General features: G+C 48.9%; 1 protein-coding gene and 1 long non-coding RNA gene across 13 annotated transcripts in view; one reads left to right on the top strand and one right to left on the bottom strand.

Moving 5' to 3' along the window:
- LOC149854069 (uncharacterized) overlaps positions 1-6,456 on the top strand; it is a 29,119-nt gene extending 22,663 nt beyond the window's left edge. The window contains exons 2-3 of the long non-coding RNA XR_016439027.1: positions 265-414; positions 1,242-6,456. This is a non-coding gene — a long non-coding RNA (uncharacterized LOC149854069). The remainder of the gene's footprint in view (positions 1-264; positions 415-1,241) is intronic.
- A 2,648-nt stretch (positions 6,457-9,104) lies between these two features.
- Positions 9,105-19,260, bottom strand: part of DTX2 (deltex E3 ubiquitin ligase 2) — a 69,458-nt gene continuing 59,302 nt past the window's right edge. For 2 of the 12 annotated variants that reach the window (XM_090026397.1, XM_090026398.1), the window contains exons 6-11: positions 17,311-17,397; positions 15,422-15,492; positions 11,727-11,885; positions 11,442-11,603; positions 10,463-10,552; positions 9,106-10,250 (exon numbers count right to left, since the gene is read on the bottom strand). In XM_090026397.1, the coding sequence (XP_089882523.1) occupies positions 10,026-10,250; positions 10,463-10,552; positions 11,442-11,603; positions 11,727-11,885; positions 15,422-15,492; positions 17,311-17,397 (794 nt within the window). In that variant the 3' untranslated portion in view covers positions 9,106-10,025. Of the gene's footprint in view, positions 10,251-10,462; positions 10,553-11,441; positions 11,604-11,726; positions 11,886-15,421; positions 15,493-17,310; positions 17,398-19,260 lie in introns of all 12 variants that reach the window. The other 10 variants (XM_090026399.1, XM_090026400.1, XM_090026404.1 and 7 more) reach the window with 10 other exon arrangements.

Here is a 19,260-nt window from a genome sequence, read left to right as displayed (position 1 = left end):
TGGGAGGATGAACAATGCCCTTTTAGCAGCTGGGCTGGACTTGCAGGGGGCTGTGATCTTCCCCTCAAGTTTGCAGTGAAGGAGCAAAAGTATCTGAGGCTAGGCCTTGTCCTAGCTGGTGTATGCAGCTTTGCTCCGGCTGACACCCAGCTGCTCAATCCCTCACCAGCTCTGTTGGGACTTAGTGATACTGCAGGCAGGCAGGAGCTGGGACCCTAGATCTGAGCCCTGCTCAGCTGTGAACCTATTTGTTTGGTTCAACAGGATGAGGGTCTCTGGAAGCAAGACAGGATGAATCTCATGGTCCCTTCAGCCTGAGGTGCTGTGAACGATAGGGGATTTGATGTCACCCCTGCAGCTGCCATCCTGTGAGCACCAGGCCCTGAGGAGTTACCTTCACAAAGCTCCTCTGAGGTAGGACAGTGTTATTATCACCCATGTCCTGCAGAAGGGGAAACAAGGCACAGAAGCACTTGGTCCCCACAGCTCAGCCAGATTTTCCATATGATGGGTACTGATCTCTAATAAAAATCTGCCTGACCAGGAGCTGAGTTCTTCGGGCAATGCGCCCATTGCAGACACTCAACCCTTAAGAACCCAGCCCCACGTGGTCAAGTCACCCCATAGGGGGGTCTGTGCCACTTCCGAATCTTCTGATCTTGGCCTAGTGTTTCACCAGGAAGACCACCCACCCTGAACTCAGATGCAGCACTCTTGACCTGGGCTAGGGTGGGCAGGTCCCAAGCTGCCCCTTGCGCCCAAACACTTTATAGATGGAGAAACCCAGGAACAGAGCACCCAGGCCCAGAATTCACAAAGGAGGTGCCCAGTCCTGGCTGGCTCAGGAGCCGAGTGCTTGTGGCTCTGTAACTGAAGCGGTAAACTGGGCTCTAACTGGGCAGTGGGTGTGAAGCACCTCTGCCAGCCAGGCCCCTGTATGTCCAGTGCTGAAGGCTGCCAATAACTGAGGCACCCACATTTGCCACAGTTTAGGTCCTAGGTCACAGATCCTGCCTCTCCCCATAGGATGTTCTTCTTCCCTTGGACCATGTTGTTTTCTGATATTCCTTGCTGTGCTGCACGTGTTTCTGGGCCTCCTAGCTTGTATCTCTGCCCTCCAGGCATGCCGGGGGGAGAGGCACTGGAAACCAGCCTCAGATCTGGTTGTACACTGCATTTTTGGCATTCTGGGCAATTTGGACAGTGTAGCAGAAACCTGCCTGAATGAATTTGCCTTTCAGAATGGGAACAATCCACCACTGGAGTGTATTCTTCCAGAGGAATGAGGAACACAAGACTGTAAAGGACTATTTTGACTACCAAGTCCAGTCTTCTGAGGTCACAGGCCATCGTGACATAGATGGTGAGCCCCAAGAAGTCCACGAGTACATCTGTTCCAAGAACTGATCCCAGCAGGAGAAGATGAGACCTCTGGGTCTGAGCCTACTTCCAGTGACCCCAATGTGATGATGATGACGCCATTACTGTACATGGCATCACATCTTGAGGAGGATAAGCCGCCAGGAGTCACTGGGAGCTTTGCCATGGACTTCACACACTTTGTATGCGTTGTGGTAAAGCATCTGGTCCCAGAGGTGCCCACAGAAACCCCAGCATTTGTGCTTCCTGAGCCACTTTCATCTTAGAAGGATATTCAGGAGGCAAACACAAAGTGCTGCCAAGCTTTCTCTTTATACTGATACTCATCAGGAGCTGAAATGCCATGAGGCCCCATTTCACATTCCTTAGAGCTGAAAAAAGCTCATTTGATAAACACAAAACTGGATCTCAGGTCCTTCCCTTGTGCACGTAGCTGTGTGAGTGCCCTGTGCATGCAGTAAGGGGAATGGTGAGGCAGTCACACACAAAATAGTTTAATCATGTTTCCAGAAAACAAAGTCAGACCTAGTGACCTTCTGGTTGTGATTTCTCTTCCACTGGAGTTTGGCCAAACTGATCGAGCCTCGTTCCAATCAGCTGCTTTAAGAAATGCTACAATTTCCATTCTTTCTTTCTCCTTCCCACGCATCTTGGAACCCTGTTTGCTTCCAAAAAATCAAAAACAAGACCTGTCCCTCACAGAGGGAAGCCATCTGCAAACGGGGTCTTCTCCCACAGAGTCCTCGTAACAATGACAGCAGAAGGAGACCAGGCAGGAGGGGGCATGCATCAGAGTGGGGTCAATAGGATGTGCCAAGCTGAGGCTCTGACTCCTGGTCTCTAGCTGGAACCACCTGGTAACCCTGATTCCTTTGCCCACGCTGCAGGAGGAGCACCCATACTAGCAGTCCCACACAATCCCTCTGCTCTGCAGTTCCCAAATTTGTTTAGGAACCTGCCTGCTACTTGCTGTTTTCTTAATAAAGTATTGGGTTCAATAAACTCACTAACAATGGCTACTGTGTTAGCTCTAGTCTCAGATCAGTCACTGGTGGTGTTTAAACACATGCTGGCCCATGCAGCCCACAAGCCCAACCATAATCTCCCAAAGCCAAAAGACCCCTCTAGACCCCAGCAGTAGCTTGGCAATCAGGCAGAAATAAGTAGCACAGTGATAATGAGGCCTAATAGAGAATTAAACACACAGCTGTTGTAACCAGCTGATTTAGTGATCAAGAAGCAATATTTTACAGTTAGGGTGGCCAGAATCTGGAACCAACTTCCCAGGGAAGTGGGCCTCGCCCCTACCTTGGGCAAATTCAAGAGAGGGTTGGATGATCACCTGTCTGGGGTCTTGTGAACCCAGCATTCGTTCCTGCCTGTGGCAGGGGGTCAGGCTAGATGATCTGTTCAGGTCCCTCCTGACCCTACCTACTACGAAACTATGAAACAGGCCCCTTCAATGGTAAGTGTCCAAACATTCGACAAAGGAGAGCACTGTTGTTATTCCCATTTTACAAATGGGGAAACTGAGGCACATAAAGAAGCAACTTGCATGAAGTCAATGAGCAGGCCAGTGGTAGAGCTAGTGTGAAAACCCCGACCTGTTACAGACACAGCCTGGGCAGAGACACAGCTAGGGAAGCTGCATTGGCTGGGCTGCATGATAGTATTGTTGCAGATGCTCATTACAAAAGGATCCACCCAGTGCAGTTGAACTGCGGCCGGAGGGGGCACGGGGGTGCAGGGTCGTTGTGCTATTGCTGACCCCTAAAGGGTAGGTGGGCTATTGGACACAAACCTCAGTGGGATGGGGGTTTGCCCTGTGCTGTGCATGTGACAATGGGAGAGTCATTGCTCTGAGTAGCATCTGCAACCAAAGTCTCCTGTTCAGATGCTCCACTCACATACATACAGGATCAGTTCTCAGTCAGTAATAAACTGCCTCATTTTTAACAGTGCTCATTGCTGGTGCATCGTGGGAAAGCCAGCAGTGCAGGGACCCACATAGCTCCTCTCCTCAGACACTGCTGTCAGCGGAAGGAGGCTACACAGTCCAGTCCAGACATAGGCTGGCCCAGTTTCATTTCCCCATCATTCAGTCAGCACATCTCAGATTGCACTTCCTACAACACACCTAACAAACAAGTAGTGATACCTGCTTCATTCAAATGCAGAGTATTTGCAAGAATGAACGAGGGTTAAAGAAACTCTGTGAGTGAGATGGGGGAAGGAGACTGCACTGAGGGCAATGACAAGTTCATCAGGCATTTGACCAGACCTGTCTTTATCATCTGCTCCACAGCCCAGACCTGTCCCGTGGCATTGCAGAACTCCTCCGCCCTGCACCTGTCCCCAGCCCCGCGAAGTATCTCTCCCGTCTGCCCCGTGCTCTGCTCCTCAGCTCACCCCTGTCCTACAGCACTGCCGGCATGCCGATGCTATCTGGACCCAAGCAGGCAGGGTAGCTACATTGTACTGAGGGGAAGAGACCAAAAGACCCCCTTCTCCCCTTTGCCCCAGGAGCCCCAATTCCCAAAGGGGAATCATCCGTACATCTTCTTGAGCAGCTCAGTTGGTTCATTCCTCCCTTCAGGCCCGTAGCATGAAGGCGAGTGCAGAGTGCTCAGAGCTCGGTTACACGGCTAAGGGCTTTTCCAATGGGCTCCCTGCAGCCCTCAGCAGTCTGGGACTGCCCCCGCTTTCAGGTGGGTGCTTATTAATGTGATCAACACCCCCACTCCCAAGCACAGAGCACCAGCACCAAGGTAAACAGGGATCCGGCTGCACCAGGAGGTTGTGGCTGGGTGAGGCAGTGCCCTGCTGCTTTGCTGGGATGGGGCAGGCAGGTTGAGTGGATAGAGCTCTGCCCTGGGCTTAAGGGGAAAGGGCCCACTTTGTAAGTTTGGGCAAGTCATGGTCCCACTCTGTGCCTCAGTTTGCCCACCAAAAAAAGGGCAATAAGAGTTAACAAGGCATTTGGCCCACCCTCTGTAAAGGCCTTTAAGAAAGGCCTTTAAGACCCACATGTAAAAAGTACTTCCTCTGAGCCAAGCCCTGAAGTTTCCTCTGTGAGTCAGGCCGGGCTCTTCACCTCTCCTGCTCTTTCAGCCCTCACCTCTAATGCAACGGTTCTCAGCCCCTTCAGACTTGAGGCGCCCTTCCATAACTTGTGAAACGAGCAGCAGCCATTACAAAAATACTTTATTGCATTGCTTACCTCCTGGCAGGGGGGCTGAGGCAGCAGCCAGGAAGGGATGAGCCTGAGCCTGCACTCATTTCTTCATATCACACCTCATGGCAAAAGACATTATGGCACCTCTAGGTGCCCTGGCACCCTGGCTGAGTGACAGCCATTGCTCTAAGGCCTCAGGACTACCTAGCCTTTACACAGAGCTTCCCCACATCACAGCCTGTGGGGCAGCACACCTGTCCCTGGAGGAAAACGGCTTCGATTCTAGACTCTTTCCTCCTTTCCTGACTCCCTCCCTCCCAGCAGCCCCTCTCCTTCCCCAGTGCGGTGATGGTGTTGCACCTCCAAATCAGTAATGGCCCCCCTTCCTCCCCAGGACCTTTGGTGCCTCTTCAGCAGGGAGCCCTGCTACGCCACGGAGTCACAACAACAGCACCTCCTTCTCCCCACACCCAATTTGGTCTCTGTTCTGTCCACCCCTTGGTAGTGCCAGCGAGAGGCAGGAGAGAAGAAGCAGAGCAAGGCAAGAAGGTGGGTTGTAGACCCCAATCTACATCAGCATCCCCTTGTACTATGGCTTCTGAGGCTGCTACAAGACACCACCGAACTAAGCAGCGTTCTACGGGTGAAAAGTGGCTCTTCCTCCCATATAAATCAAGCCTGTGACATGAGCAAGATGTGTCACTTCATTAATGCCTCTCCCTGCCAACATACATGCACACACACACACACACACACACGCCCATGCACTTGGCTGCAAGCATGGCAGTAGGCCAGACTCACCTGAGATTGGGTCACTGAGAAAAGGTAACTGTGGCTCATGCCTGGATGCCAGTATATGCAGGAGCAGGGCCTGAGCCCAGGAAGGTGGAAACGGATTAAAAGCAGGATTTTCTTGCACAGGAGCCTCCCTGGGCACAGAGCCAGCTGCTGCAGGGTTTAGCAGGAGGATGCAAGGAGACGTGATTATTGCACTACAATAGCACCTACAAGCCCCTGCCACAGATGCCATTGTGGCAGATGCCTCACAGGCCCAGAATAAACACGGCCCCCAAAGAGGTGCTGTTCCCCTCTGCCCTGCAAATGGGTTCCAAGTGTTGCACAAGGCTGATGCATCCCCCATGCACAGAGCTGGCCTCGCTGGGAAGTTGAGCACCACCTGGTCTGACAGCATTGTAAGGAGGATCAAGTAAGGCCATGGGTTGGACCCCCCTGCCGTAGAATACCACCAGCCTCATCCCTCAACTACTTCCTAATTCCCATGCAGCAGCCAGCTGAAAGCCCCCCAGCAGGTTTAGATAGCAAAGGCATGTAAAGCACCCTCCCTGCCCAGCAGCGCTCTACCTTTACACACCATGCCAATGCTGTTTGGGCCTTCTTCTTAGGCCCCTGCTATTTTTCCTTCACAAACTTCCAAAATCTTCTGCTGAAATGCAAAGCGTGCTCTGAGGGCCATTTATGGCAGGATCTGGATTCAACCCAGCACCCTGAAAGGCAAGCAGCTTGCAACCCACCTGAGCCACAAAGTGCTTTCCACAGGATAAGTATTAGGCTAATGTCTCCAAAGATGTCATGATTCAACTGGTTGCACAAACAGCAGCTCAACTCCCACCTCAGCCAAGAAGTCATCTAAGGGGCCTGGATTCCACCTGTAGCTAATGAGAGATCAGGTCCAGGCATTGCTGCCTGCTCACACAGCTCTGGCAGCCTATACAGCAGACTCACCGTGGCCATTTCCACTCCTTTCCTTATATCCAAGAGCTTTACCAGCCCACTTCGAATATGAAGCTCTGCAGGAGCCTCTCAGCTCTGGGTTCACCAGACTTTTACCCTTCTTTATCTTGCACGTAGGACACCACAGTCTTGTCTTCATTAAGAACCACCATGACACTTTAAAACCAGGTACCCCAAAGCTTGCAACCCGCCCCCCCCCACTCCCCTTTAACACTAGTATAAATGCACCCTGAGGGAAACACACACTTAAGAAATCCCATGGGTTTGTTTTCCTCAGCTTTACTGCTCTTCTTGGTTGAACAATTAGGAGGATGGCTTCTAGGTGAACAGAGCCAGCACCTCTGCTCCGCTCTCTTAGAGGTGCTAGAGGGTCAACCATAAAACTGCTTCCACATTAGGCCCCTTGACTAGAAGCCACCTGTCTACTGATTCAAAGAGCAGCGATCATGTTGCACAGAGAAAGCTGCTCAGCCCCTTATCTTAAGCAGAGACAGGCCTGCCCTGTCTCTTGTTTTTAGGCCCACCTTGACTTTTTGGTGGTACAGGCAATAGAAGCTTGTACTTTCTGTATCTAACTGGAATCAGAATCATAGAAGTAGGGTCAGAAAAAACTGGGCTCAAATGATCCCAGCTAGGTAGGCATCAAGCCTCTTCTTAAAGACCCCCAGGGTAGGAGCCAGCACCACTTCCCTTGGAACTTGGTTCCAGATCCTAGCCGCCCTGACCGTGAAGTAGTTCTTACGGATGTCCAATCTAAACCTACTCTCCAACAACTTGTGGCCTTTATTCCTTGTTATGCCAGGGAGTGCTAGGGGAAACAAGGTCTCTCCCAAACCCTTGTGGTCCCTCCTTAGTGAGTTTATAGACTATCACCAGGTCCCCTGGAAGGGGCTGGTTCTAAATGGACAATTAGGGTGCATCCCCACAAGTGAGAATGTGCATTTCTCTGGGGACAAGTAGCAGCAGCACGTATTTGTGCTGCCACTAGTTGTCCCCAGGCATGCCCCTGCACATGCACATGGCAAATTGCTCCAGGTAGGGTAGGGGAAGCTGGGACCAACACCTGGGCTAGCCCAGCAGCCTTACCTGGGGGCCTCTTGGAGTTTCAGTGGCAGTGATCTGGGTACATGGAACCTGGCAGGCAGCCAGAGCATGGCTCTGGCCAGCCAGGCTTTGGTTTTGAGTCGCGTATGCCACAGCCATATATGCTGCACTGCCTTTTTTGGTGCATTTTTTGTCACTAGGATTTCCCAGTGTCAAAAAAACCTGTTGAGCTACTTATTAGCAGTGTGGCAAATGCATGCACGCGCAGCATGAGGTTTGCAGTGCTGCAAATTGCATGTGTGCACTCTTGGGGGCGCACCTTTAGTTGCCAGCTAAATCATGAACTAACACTCAGAAATTATCCCACCTAAAATCTGTCCACTGAGTCCTAATTTAGGTGTTAGCTTGCAAAAACCTGACATGGGACAGGCAAGTGCAGGAGCAAGGAGCCCCTGTGTTCTGGGACTTCATGGAACAAATCTAATAAAGATGCTGGTGGGGGCTCAAACTTACACAGCTACAGCTAACAGCAGCTGCCTACAAGAAGGAGAATTAGGCTAAGGGACAGCAGAGACAAAATAGTCTGATATCAATGTGTTTCAGAGCTATGGCCTTTCTGGCTTGAGAAGGGGCTGATCCTTTCGCTTGCCCTGGACATGATTATTGCTTTGGGATGAAGTGGCAGCAACGTGACTTTGATTGCTCCACTAATGCTTTCCCAGGGCCCCTGTGCTTTGACAGTTGTAATCAAATAGAGCACTGCGTGGAGGGAGAACAAGTTACTAAATTACTCTTGCCTGGAAAAGAAGAGTAATTGCTACCCATGACATTTAAAAGGCAGGTCTGTCTCCAGGACAGCTTACTGAAACAAGTCCTGTCTACAGCCACACGGTGGCACCAACCTCCCTTCTCTCTTGCAATGTTATCTTTTCTAATTCTACAAGTCAGAGAAAGGGAGAGCCCCTTACCCAGGCAGCTCAACTATATGCAGCAGGAAAGGGCCAGTCAGTAGTGAGTTCAAAGTTTACCCCAGGGTCTGAGAAGTGCCAGCACTGGGGGGTTTCCAGTTTGTTTTATTGAAGCAATTCCCCCCGCTCTTCCCTGCACCCTTGTGTTAAGCTGGAGGTGACGAAGGAAGGAAGACCGTTCCACCCCTCCAGAAGCCACTTAAGATCATCTTTGGGGAAGGCTGCAGAGGTATTGCACCAACTATGAGTGTTGCAGATACCCAGCCACAGCTGGCTTCACCAAGTGACTTGCTCCATTGGGAGAGGCAGCAGCACACTTACATATACAATGGGCAATTTCACCCCACATTGTATAGTCGAGTGTCAGAGAAAGGTGCTTGATTAGGGCAGGCTGCACTAGCCTGATTAGAGCACTGTCCATAGGGGCTGAGGCAAAGGTTCTGAGTTAAAATTAGATGCATCTAATGCCTTTTAAAACAGGGGCATTTAGCCCAACCAGAAGTCACCTTTTGAGTAAGGCAAACCTCGACTGATATTTAACTGAAGGTGGCCCTTTGCACCCCACCTCCGGACCACTGCAGCTGCTGGTTCCTACACCCAGGCCTACAGCTTTTCTATCCTACAGGACAAAGAACAAGAGCCTGTGCTCTTCAAGCTAGGGCTCAGGACCTGCCTTGAAAGCTAGACACTTCAGTCTTTCCTTAAAAAAAAATTCCTGTCCCAAGTCAAATTAGCCAAATCGTTTCAGGGAACAAGATGACCCTCTTTTCTCTAAGGCTGTGTCACCACTCAGACAGCTTTTACAAGGAAAGTGCCAACTCCTCCTTACCCCAACACAAAAAAATTGATTGTGTTCTAAGGCAGCACAATGAGAAGTCTTCTCAGGAAAGAAAAAAAGAAGGACACAGAATCAGTCCACTAAAGAGCCTTCCTTCTCCTGAGATAGGCAGTGGATAAGACTGCAATAGGTCACCATGTCCATGACTCTCCTTTAAGAGGCCTGGGCTGCACTGCTGAGAAAAGCCCTGTTGTATCCAGAGAGGCAGCCATTCACTTAGTGAACAAACACTGCTGGATGCTGCAGGGAGTCCAGGATGAGCTCCATCAGAAGAGCCACGTCTAAGAAAGAAACATCAAAAGCATTGGATGTTGTTTCAAGGCTAATCAGCAATTCTCCATGGCAACGCAGCATTTATTATGACCACAACACAAAAGTAATATGTATTAAACCAGCAACAGGGGAAGGTGCAGTACCCTAAAGTGCCTGAGTGAGGCGCAGTTGCAGCTTGCTGGCAGGACAAGCAAGGCCATCTCTTTCTCCTTGCTGCAGATCCAAAGGCAGCAAGACCTTCCCCGAGGCAGCACCTGGGCAAGAGTCATGCCTGCCCAAGTGCTTTCGAAGCACGCAGGGAAAGGAGAGGCTTAGCCACTGAACGAACATGTTCCAAAGTGTGCCCTGGCTGCAGCATCAGTGCTACAATGTACACTTGCAGGACCTTTGATTATACAAAAATAGCCTTCTCTGCAGAAAACAGACTGTACAGAACATGTGGCTTCCAAATATAGTGTTATTGCTCAGTGTGACAAGTGATTAGATGCAGGAACTTAAGGCAACAGGAATAAGTGCACTAGCTGCCATTCACAGGCTTGAGTAGGCATTGAGTGTGCAATGCACAGACGCTGTACAAATCCAAGACTGGAGCAACTCATGGTCTCAGGCAGTCCTCGGTGACACCCTGAGCTGCCAGCTCCGCCAGCACATTGTCCAGATAGTTGGGGTCAGGGTAGCCATGGCCACTGAGATTTGAGTCCATCTCTGTCTTGTGGTGGATCTCATTCCAAACCACTGTGTTACTCTCACCAGTTGTGCTAGATGTGCCCACTGTGAAAATCAGGCGTCTCTTCCAGGCCACCTTCAATAGCTCAAGCACCTGGAGATGGGACAGGGGAAAAACAACAAGGAAGCTTTGTTAAAAGATCCAAGCTTCTGGAATATGCTCTCCAACCATCTCAGATCAGTTAAGGTAATTCAGTTGGCTCCACAAAATGGAAACATTTTAGACATGGCTCATTTTAGGCTAAAAACAAAAATGTGTGTGGGCCCAAAGTGAAAAGGACAGCAATTATCAGACAAGCCAATTACCTTTTTGCCCTTCTCATTATCTGGTAGGTAGCAGTAACGGGGAAAGCCTCTTGCCGTGTATGGCATCCCTGGATTGGGGTGCTCTGGACCCTGCAACAGAGAAAGGCAACATATGCTATAACAATTCTTACAACTTTACATAGGCTGATGCCAGGGAATAATTAAAAAGGTTCAAATAGCAGAAGGATTCAAGATAGTCCTGTCTGAAGCCAGACTTTCAGTACAAGGGAGGTCCTTGGGTCCACTTAAGAGGCCACCTAATCCCTTGTAAAGCAAATCGGACCTCTTCTCAGAGGCTAGCATGTCCCAAAAGACCTTTGTTGCTTTCAGATGCTGGTAGACTCAATTATCCAGCAAACATTCAAAAAACAAATTATAAGAGTCATGGTATGAATACACTCCAGCTTTGGGAGAAATAAGATTTAGGAACCAACCTCTTGGCCATGTCTAGTTCATATGAACTTCAGATGGCTCAGTTTACAAACTACTTGATCCAAATCTTGCCCAATTCACATCTTGTGAGTTTATTCACACCTGTGCAGTGCTTGTGGAAGTGCTGCTAGCAATTCCACAGCACCATTGTACAAGCATTAACACCTACATCAGGTGAAAGCCAGCAGGTAAGAGAGCCCAGCAGCTCCCAAGCAAATAAAGGCCTTCCTTTCAGAGTTCCATGGCCACAAATATTGTGATTGAACAATACTCAGAGCTGCTGCATGGACATGAATTTAAATTACCCCCTTTCCCCTGCTCCAAATATCTTGGTTTAAGATGGATCTGAGTCTCTCTGAATCATTTGATCTGATTGCCCGAAGCAATTCCTATCAACATCAGGGGCAACTCAAACAAGCTTCTACTGAGGAAGAGAAGAGAGATCGAGTCAGGTGGTTAGTACTTGGAAAAGATGGCTGTTGAGCCAGTTCCATTTACTCCCTGGACTCAGTGCTCCCTAGTAAAAGGGTTACCTTTGCCTAAGTACCTGAATTCCCCTACTGATGTGGTACACAATCTTTATTGTTCCACAGTCCTCATGGCCAGGGAGGGACCGAGGGAAAGTTGACACCTCCATCTTCCCTTTTGGCTGAGTACCAGTCTTCTCTCCGTAGATGGCTTTGCAGGAGGGGCACTGCAAGCTCCCATCCTGTGAGGAAACAGGGCCACCATTAGAAGCACACAGCTACAAGGCTTTAGTATCTGCAGTGCTGGGCCCCACTCCTGGGTTTGGCCTCACCCTGCAAGTCAGTGAGATGGAGTAGTGCAGTACCTTGTTCCCATTGGTGTACATGGCCAAAACACAGAGCAGGTGGAAAGTGTGTTGGCATTTCGCCAGTCGGCCCACAGTTTCAGGTCTGATTGTCTTGCACTCATATGCATCGCTGTAGCCAGAAGGTGATGCCAGCTTCTCCATGCAGATGATGCAATCCTTGAATCAAAAGGGAGCAAGATTATTTTATAGTAAAGGCACTGAACTTGGTGCATCAACTTACCAGAGGCAGTACACAGCAATGCACTTTTCATGTTATTAATAACTCCCTTTCAAAAAATCCCTCCCCTTCCTAGTTTTTACCTCTTGGGAAAACCATGATTTTTTCCTATTTGGAGGGGGAAAAAGAAAGCTCCTGTAAGTTTTACACCTCCCCATCATTAGTCCAATTCATGCAGGGACCCTCCTGCAGTAATCCACATTGTTGTTTTTCCAATAGCCCGTGTACTGAAAAAGCCCAAAGTTCTGGGCTGCCTCTGCATGGGAGACCACTGACTCACAGGTGCCCAAAACAGGAATGAGGGGATGGGAAGTTTGCCAGGGGATTTCTAGCATGTGCACAGGGTGGTGATGACTTCAAGAGACCAGTCTCACAGATACAGGATGAGATGCTAGCAGGGTTGAGCTGGTGCAGGTCACGGAATGGGGTTTGCTACTTTGGTTTCCATCCCTGTTTAACCTATTCCTTTCCCAGTGAAAAGAAAGGAAAATCTCTTAGAGCTTTAGTACTGGGCCAGAAAAAGCACACAATAACTGCCTTCTAGACCTCTCAAGCAGCACTATGTATTCTCCCTCAGAGATCTTATATCAAAAGCTAGCTCTTGGGATCCTGAAGAAGCAGTTTCCTTCCCCGATGAGTAATCTGCAAGGGAAAAAAAACACTGGGATGCCTCTACCTGCAGAATATTTGCATCACACTGTGCAGAGAGTCTGCCTCCTACATGCTCCAGCAGGACCTGGAACAGCCCTGTGCAAGTCTCAAACCTCAGGTCAGCAACCTCAGCTAGCTCCTAGCTACTTGCCCGCTTCCTCAACCACAGGAAAGGTTGGACAGTCTCAAACTAACGGGTGGATTCTGGAGAATACAAGTTCCACGCAGGAGTGTAACTAGGGAAGGATGAGGGGGCACCCAGTCTCAAGTGCTGATTGATGGGAGTTGGGGGGTACCAAAATAGAAGTAGCTATGCTGCTAGTCCACCAGCTACAGTGGGGGTGGGCAAAATGTGGCCCGGGGGCCAGATGCAGCCCACCAGGCCATTCTATCTGGCCTGTGGGGCCCCTAAAAAATTTAGAAAATTAGTATTTATCTGCCCCTGGCTGCCTGCCATATGGCCCTCGATGGCTTGCCAAAACTCAGTAAGCGTCCCTCCACCCAAAATAATTGCCCACCCCTGAGCTACAGGCTCAGGCTGTGAGGAGAGGAGCTAGGAGCTGGGCAGTGACATCAAGGAGGTTCTCTGGCACTGGCAGCTAAATGTTACGAAGGACAGAAATGGGGTGAATACAGGTGATATCCACCCTGCTGCCAAATTAGGCATTTTATTCCCCCATTCAACATGGTATTTGGCAGCATCTTTGAGGAGGCTGGGGGGTAGGCAAGAGGTTTAACTCCCTAGCTGGGGAACACCTTTCCCCAAAGCTATCAGGACTCTAGAGCTACTTCAGCTCCACTCTGGTGTCCTACCCTCCCTGTGGAGCTGCAGCCCTGCAGTTGTCAAGACCCGAGAGCCCCCTTGCTTTGCCCTGTGTCCCAGACATGTCCCTGGGTGTTCCCCACCCCACAACTTTGCTCAGGGCAACAAAGGAGGCAACACCACCAGTTCCATGGTGGGAGCAAGTGCACAGTGGTTAAGAAGCAGAGGGTGTTGGAAACCACCTTACTAAGAAGAAGGGTTAGATTAGTATTTAAAAATCAACAGAAGTTAAACACATAGTCGGATTTTCACCACCTTGCTTCTGCTCCACCTAGGGTACAGGTCACCGAAGTACACGGTTAAGTATCAGCCCCTGGCTCACAGTGGTGCAAACACTTCCAAAGCACAAGCTAAAAAAACCAAACAGGACATTTCTATGACCACTGCAGCTCATTTGCTGGGGGGCAGTACATCGTAACTGCAAATGATAGCTGCATAGGATCAGATTTCAACTTGCCTATATCAGTGGAGCTCTACTTAGGATCATAGGAAAGTACGGCTGGAAAGGGACCTCACAAGGTTATCTAGTTCAGCCCCTTGTTCAGGGCAGGATCATCCCAACTAAACCATCCCAGTCAAAGTGGTTGTTTAACCTACTCTTGAAAATTTGCAGGAATGGAGATTTCACAACTTCCAATGCCTGACTATCCTCATAATCAGAAAGATCTCCCTACATTTTGTCAAACTAAATTTTCTCCAGTTTGAGGCTACTGTTCCTAGTCCTGTCTTCTATAACTATAGAGAAGAAGACCATCTCCATCCTCTTGATAGATCACCCTTCAGGTATTTGAAGACTTATCACAGAATCATAAAAAAAATAGGGTTGGAAGGGACCTCAGGAGGTCATCTAATTCAGGCCTCTGCTCAAAGCAGGACCATCTCCAACTAGATCATCCCAGCCAAGGCTTTGTCTAGCTGGGTCTTAAAAACTTCCAATGAAGAAGATTGCACAGTCGCTCTGTGTTACCTGTTCCAGTGCTTTACTACCCTCCTGTGAGAAAGTTTTTCCTAAAATCTAACCTAAGCTTCCTTTGCTGCAAATTGAAGCCATTACTCCTCGTTCTGTCATCTGCCACAACTGGGAACAGTCTACCTCCTTCAGTGGTGACTGGTGCCCCCGGAGTCTGGGGCACATTTTGTGGGCAGGCCCAGTCCAAAAGCCCCATATCCACTGTTGTGTCGTGGCTCCCCCCCAACACACTGCTGGCCCATGAAGCAAAAAAACTGCCCCGACCTAAGCAGTGCCAAGTCGGGGGCCAATCTCGGGGGGGCATATGCCCTCCCTACCAGTCACCTGTGAACTCCATCCTCTTTGGAACCATCCTTCAGGTAGTTGAAGGCTGCTATTAAATCCCCCCTCAGTCTTCTCTTCTGCAAAGTAAATAAGCCCAATTCCCTCAGCCTCTCCTCAAAAGTCATGTGCCCCAGCCCCCTAACCATTTTGGTCACCCTCTGCTGGACTCTGCAATTTGTCCACATTCTTTCTGTAGGAGGGGGCAAACCTAGACACAGTACTCCAGATGTGGCCTTCCCAGTGGCAAATAGAGGGGAAGAATAATCAATTCCCTTGATCTGCTGGCAATACTCCTAGTAATGTAGCCCAGTAAGCTGTTAAACTTCGTCACAACAAGGGCACACTGTTGGCTCATATTCAGCTTACTGTCCATGGTAACCCCCAGCTCCTTTTCTGCAGAGCTGCTGCTTAGCTGGTTGGTCCTCAGGCTGCACTGGTGCATAGGATTGTTCCATCCTAAATGGAGAATTTGGCACTTCTCCTTAATGAACCCCTTTAATCAAATTCCCTCCTCCCCAATCGTCTCTTCTCCAGACTAAATAATGCTCAACTTAAGGGATAAGAGGTGGGTCTAACTTCTGTTCCAAGGAACTGACTCACTTTTTAGGCTTGGCTTGTCCAGTACACAGGAATCCTGGGGGTTTTCTTGCATTCTTCCCTAGTTTGGGGGGAAATTCTGTTACGTTTGTTTGGATTCCCACACTCACCTCATCAGGAGGGGCATCTTGCAGCTCTTCCAAGTACTTCCTCACCACTAGTTCAGGCTCAGTTGATGCTGCTGAACAAGGGGGAATAGAAATAATAGACCAAAGGAAAAATGAGATCCCCAAGAGGTACATGAGCAGGAGTAGAAGGAGTAAGAACAGCAGTGACAGGCCAGGCTGCTAAGGAGAAAGGTTAAGGGTTAGAGATGGAGCAAGTTAATCCAGCAAGGACTTTTCTGATTGGTTAGCATTAGACTAGCAAATGGTTAGATGCTATATTTACATTAAAATCATGGGGTTATAAAGCTATAAGAGACCAGTGATCATCTAATCTGGCTTCTTGTCTAACACTGGCCAGAAAATTTTACCCAAGAAATGCCAGTTAGAGAATTTAGCTTCTAAAACATTCTTCTATTATGAATGGGACTGCTAGAGAAGAAGGGATGGAGAGGTCTACTTTTGAAAGCAAAGAACATCTGCTACCCCCTTAAAAGTCAGTGTGAACAGCAAATGCTCAGCTCTCTGAAAGCAGGCCTCAAGATCCTTTCTAGGCTTCTTATACTTTACTGAACCATGTCCTTCCCACACACTATAAACACAGTGTGAATCAGATCAAAACCTGACAAACTTTGTAGCTTTGCTGTCCAGTAAGGTAACGGCCTCTGAACCAGACACCAGAATCCTACACTCCTTAACAGGGGGAAAACATCATATCATAAAGGTAGGCCCCTGAACAGCCTAGTTAATACATGTCTAATGAGAAAACCATACTATTTATGCAACACAGCTCTTGCACCAGAGAAGGCCCAAGTGAAGACACACAAAGGGTTTGAAGCATTTAATCACACCCAGCAGCCAGCAGCAATTTTCTCCTTGGTATAAGGAGTAACCAAACAGTGCAGTTAGGTCTTGCCTTTACTGAAGGATATAGGGAAATGTTCTAACCTCCCAGCAGGAAGCTCTTGATCTTTCTCAGCAGTGTCCAATACATCACATCCAGCACAACTCCAAGGGTTATAAAACACACAAGCTGCAGCCATCTTGCTAAGAGCCCAGTTTACAATATGGGAAACTAATCCATGCATTCTCCCTGACTCCTCGGCTCAGAAAGGAATATTGACTCTAAGCATCTCAAGGTTTTTCCCCTACAACAACAGACCCTGCTTCTGTTCAGAAAGAAGACCCCTGCATCTGAGCACATGGGGCAGTTTCAGTAAAAATGCCACACTGTACCAAGATAGCAGTGCCCTGTATTATGCAGATATGGATCCACGAGGAACTTAACTCTTATTACACAGTTGATGTAGGACACTTAGTAGCCATCACAGAGCAGCTTCTCCTACCTTCAGCATGGGCTCCAGGGCCTGCCACTCCTAACAGCAGGGCTATTATGGGCTTTCATCAAGCTCCTTTTTATGGAGGAAAAGCTCTAAGTAGTTTCTCTTCCCCAACCTGTAATAGGGGGAGGAGGAAGAAGAATCCCTTGTCCAAAGGCATCTCTTATTCAGTCCACATACTGGAAGAGAAGACCTCCTGCTCCCACCCCCTCAAATTCTTCTACAACAGACTCACACACAAGAGCTTAGGCAGAGTTTTGTGGAACATTATCTAGGCCCTTGGCTTTGCCAGCATCACGTGAGTAGTGGACTGCTCCCGTGGACAGCATCACCCTGAGAACTCAAAGCATCACTGAAAAGAATGAGGGTCCACTGAGGAATTCCCTTGCCTCCCGGGGGGTTAAGCTAGGACTCCTTCCTGGCAGAACAGAGGTTCCCAGGAAGACTTAGGCAAAGTCATGAATTTGCAGTGAACTGTGCTAGTCAGCAGAAGTCCCTTGGCTATTTCCAGGGGATGTCCCTCACATAGACTTGGAGGGGACAGGAGCTCCTTACCAGCAGCTGGGTCCATCACAGTCGCCATCAGGCTCTTCCACCAGCCTGTAAAGGGAAATATTTGCACAAGCGACGTTAAGACACCACCTAGCAGGAGGCAAAAGAAAGACCAGTCACTCTGCTAGCATTGAGCGCTCCAGCTGCTCCCTCCCACGCAGAGGGAGGTTGGAGGGGAAGAGGAGGACCATGACAAATGTCATTACTAAAAAGTAATTCCTCCTTGTCTGTTCTCCTCTTCCTCTGTGCAGCCAGCAGAGCAAGTGGGGCTTACAATGGAGGAGTGGCTTCTGAGCCAAGGCCTCGCTCAACGGCAGCTCACCAGGACAAACCAATGTGAGGCAGGGCAACCATTCGCTTAACAAGCATCAGTGGTCAGTACTTCATGGCCTGGCCACCCAGGAGGAAGCTGTTCTCTTTGCACATCCCTGGAAGGGCAGACTGCTCTGGGGATGACTCTGAGGCACTGTGGGTGCTACATTCATGGATTCCCAATATCTCCAGGTCAAATGTGCTCAACTTACAGCAGGGAAAACAAAAGTAAGAATTTTCTGACTCCCACAAGTTTACTCAGAGCACCGAGATCAAACAGATGATCTGGATGCTTCTTGCAACACCATCAGGAGCCATTAGTTAGTTAGAACTGAAGACACGTGTGCTACCTCTTGGTCCTCTAGTTAGCTCTACACATTAGTGCTATGACAGACTCCAGATGCAGGCTCAGGAAGGGACAATTGTTCTCTGAGAATGATCTAGCTGATAATAGACAAGCCATACTAAATCCAGCTCTCTCCCCTAGAGCTGTTCAGCCCTAAAGCATTCACAGAAGTGAATAAACACCCACTACACCTTTTCAGTCACTGAAAAGAATAGTTATGGCTATGCTTGTGCACAGGGACAAGGGATAGGAGAAGAGGCTACCATTTCTTGCAGAGTCACTTCTCAGAGTAGACATGAGTTTTAAGTGGTAGAAGGGTAGGATCACCCAGTTTTATGTAAGTGACATTCTTTGATTATCATTAAACAAGAGTTTGAGCCTCTCGGGTCCCTTCCTTAGTTTCTATACCAGAAATAAAGTGCCTCTTCATTTCCTAAGGAGCAAGCTGTGTCATATATAATAATAGGGGACCTCACAGAGAGTTGCCTAGTCAGGAAGTAGGTAAGTGCAAGGCAGTAAGGTCAAAGTGCGAGTGAAGTTATAGATTAATTTATGGTTTTATGTTAACTCACTGGGCTAAGTCAGAGAAGCTACATTAGGCGGCAAACCATTTGGGCGAGACAAGACCAATACGTAAAGGCTGCAGTTCTTCTGCCTTCCTGGATTACAGCACAGGAACTAAAAACCACAAACAGCTACATTCCCACTGCCGTCACAGGAACCAAGTTCTAGCCCAGAACACGTTGCTAGAAGGAAACCCACCTCAGCAACACAAGAGAAGGACCCACTTGCAATCCATTCAGTGGCATTACCTTAGTAATGTTTGGGTACAAAGAGAGCTGGCCTCTATTGATCTGGAAAAGAGATCAGTAGGTTTTAAGGCAAAAAGGACCATGACAGGTCTGAACACTTGGAGAACATGGGCTCTGGAGTCTCATCTAGTAAAAGCTGGCTTAAAACTATAAGAGCAAGAGGGAACAGGGCTAAGTTACAGATAGCAGCTCTAAAGTTCACATTTCTAGGAAGCTGCTATGTCCCCATGCCACAAAACCACACAAAACTCTGAAACAACTATCACGGCTTTGGAGCTAGCACCAGAGAGGCAAGGCTTGAGGAGCCACAACCACACACCTCACTGACACTAGAACCAACCTTCTAGGCAAGCCCTACCTGAGATAGCATCACAAACCTAAGAATGGGGAGAAAAACTTCAGAATTTTCTTATACACAAACAGCCAAAAGTTTCCACAGACCTATGGCTAAGCAGAAGTCTTAATCAAAGAAGCCTCTGCTCC

The sequence above is a fragment of the Crocodylus siamensis genome, chromosome 13 (assembly GCF_052110815.1).
Source record: "Crocodylus siamensis isolate JL-2025a chromosome 13, ASM5211081v1, whole genome shotgun sequence".
Taxonomy (NCBI): Eukaryota; Metazoa; Chordata; order Crocodylia; family Crocodylidae; genus Crocodylus; species Crocodylus siamensis.
The sequence above is the reverse complement of the archived record's forward strand: the minus strand, read 5'-3'. Positions and strand labels throughout refer to the sequence as shown.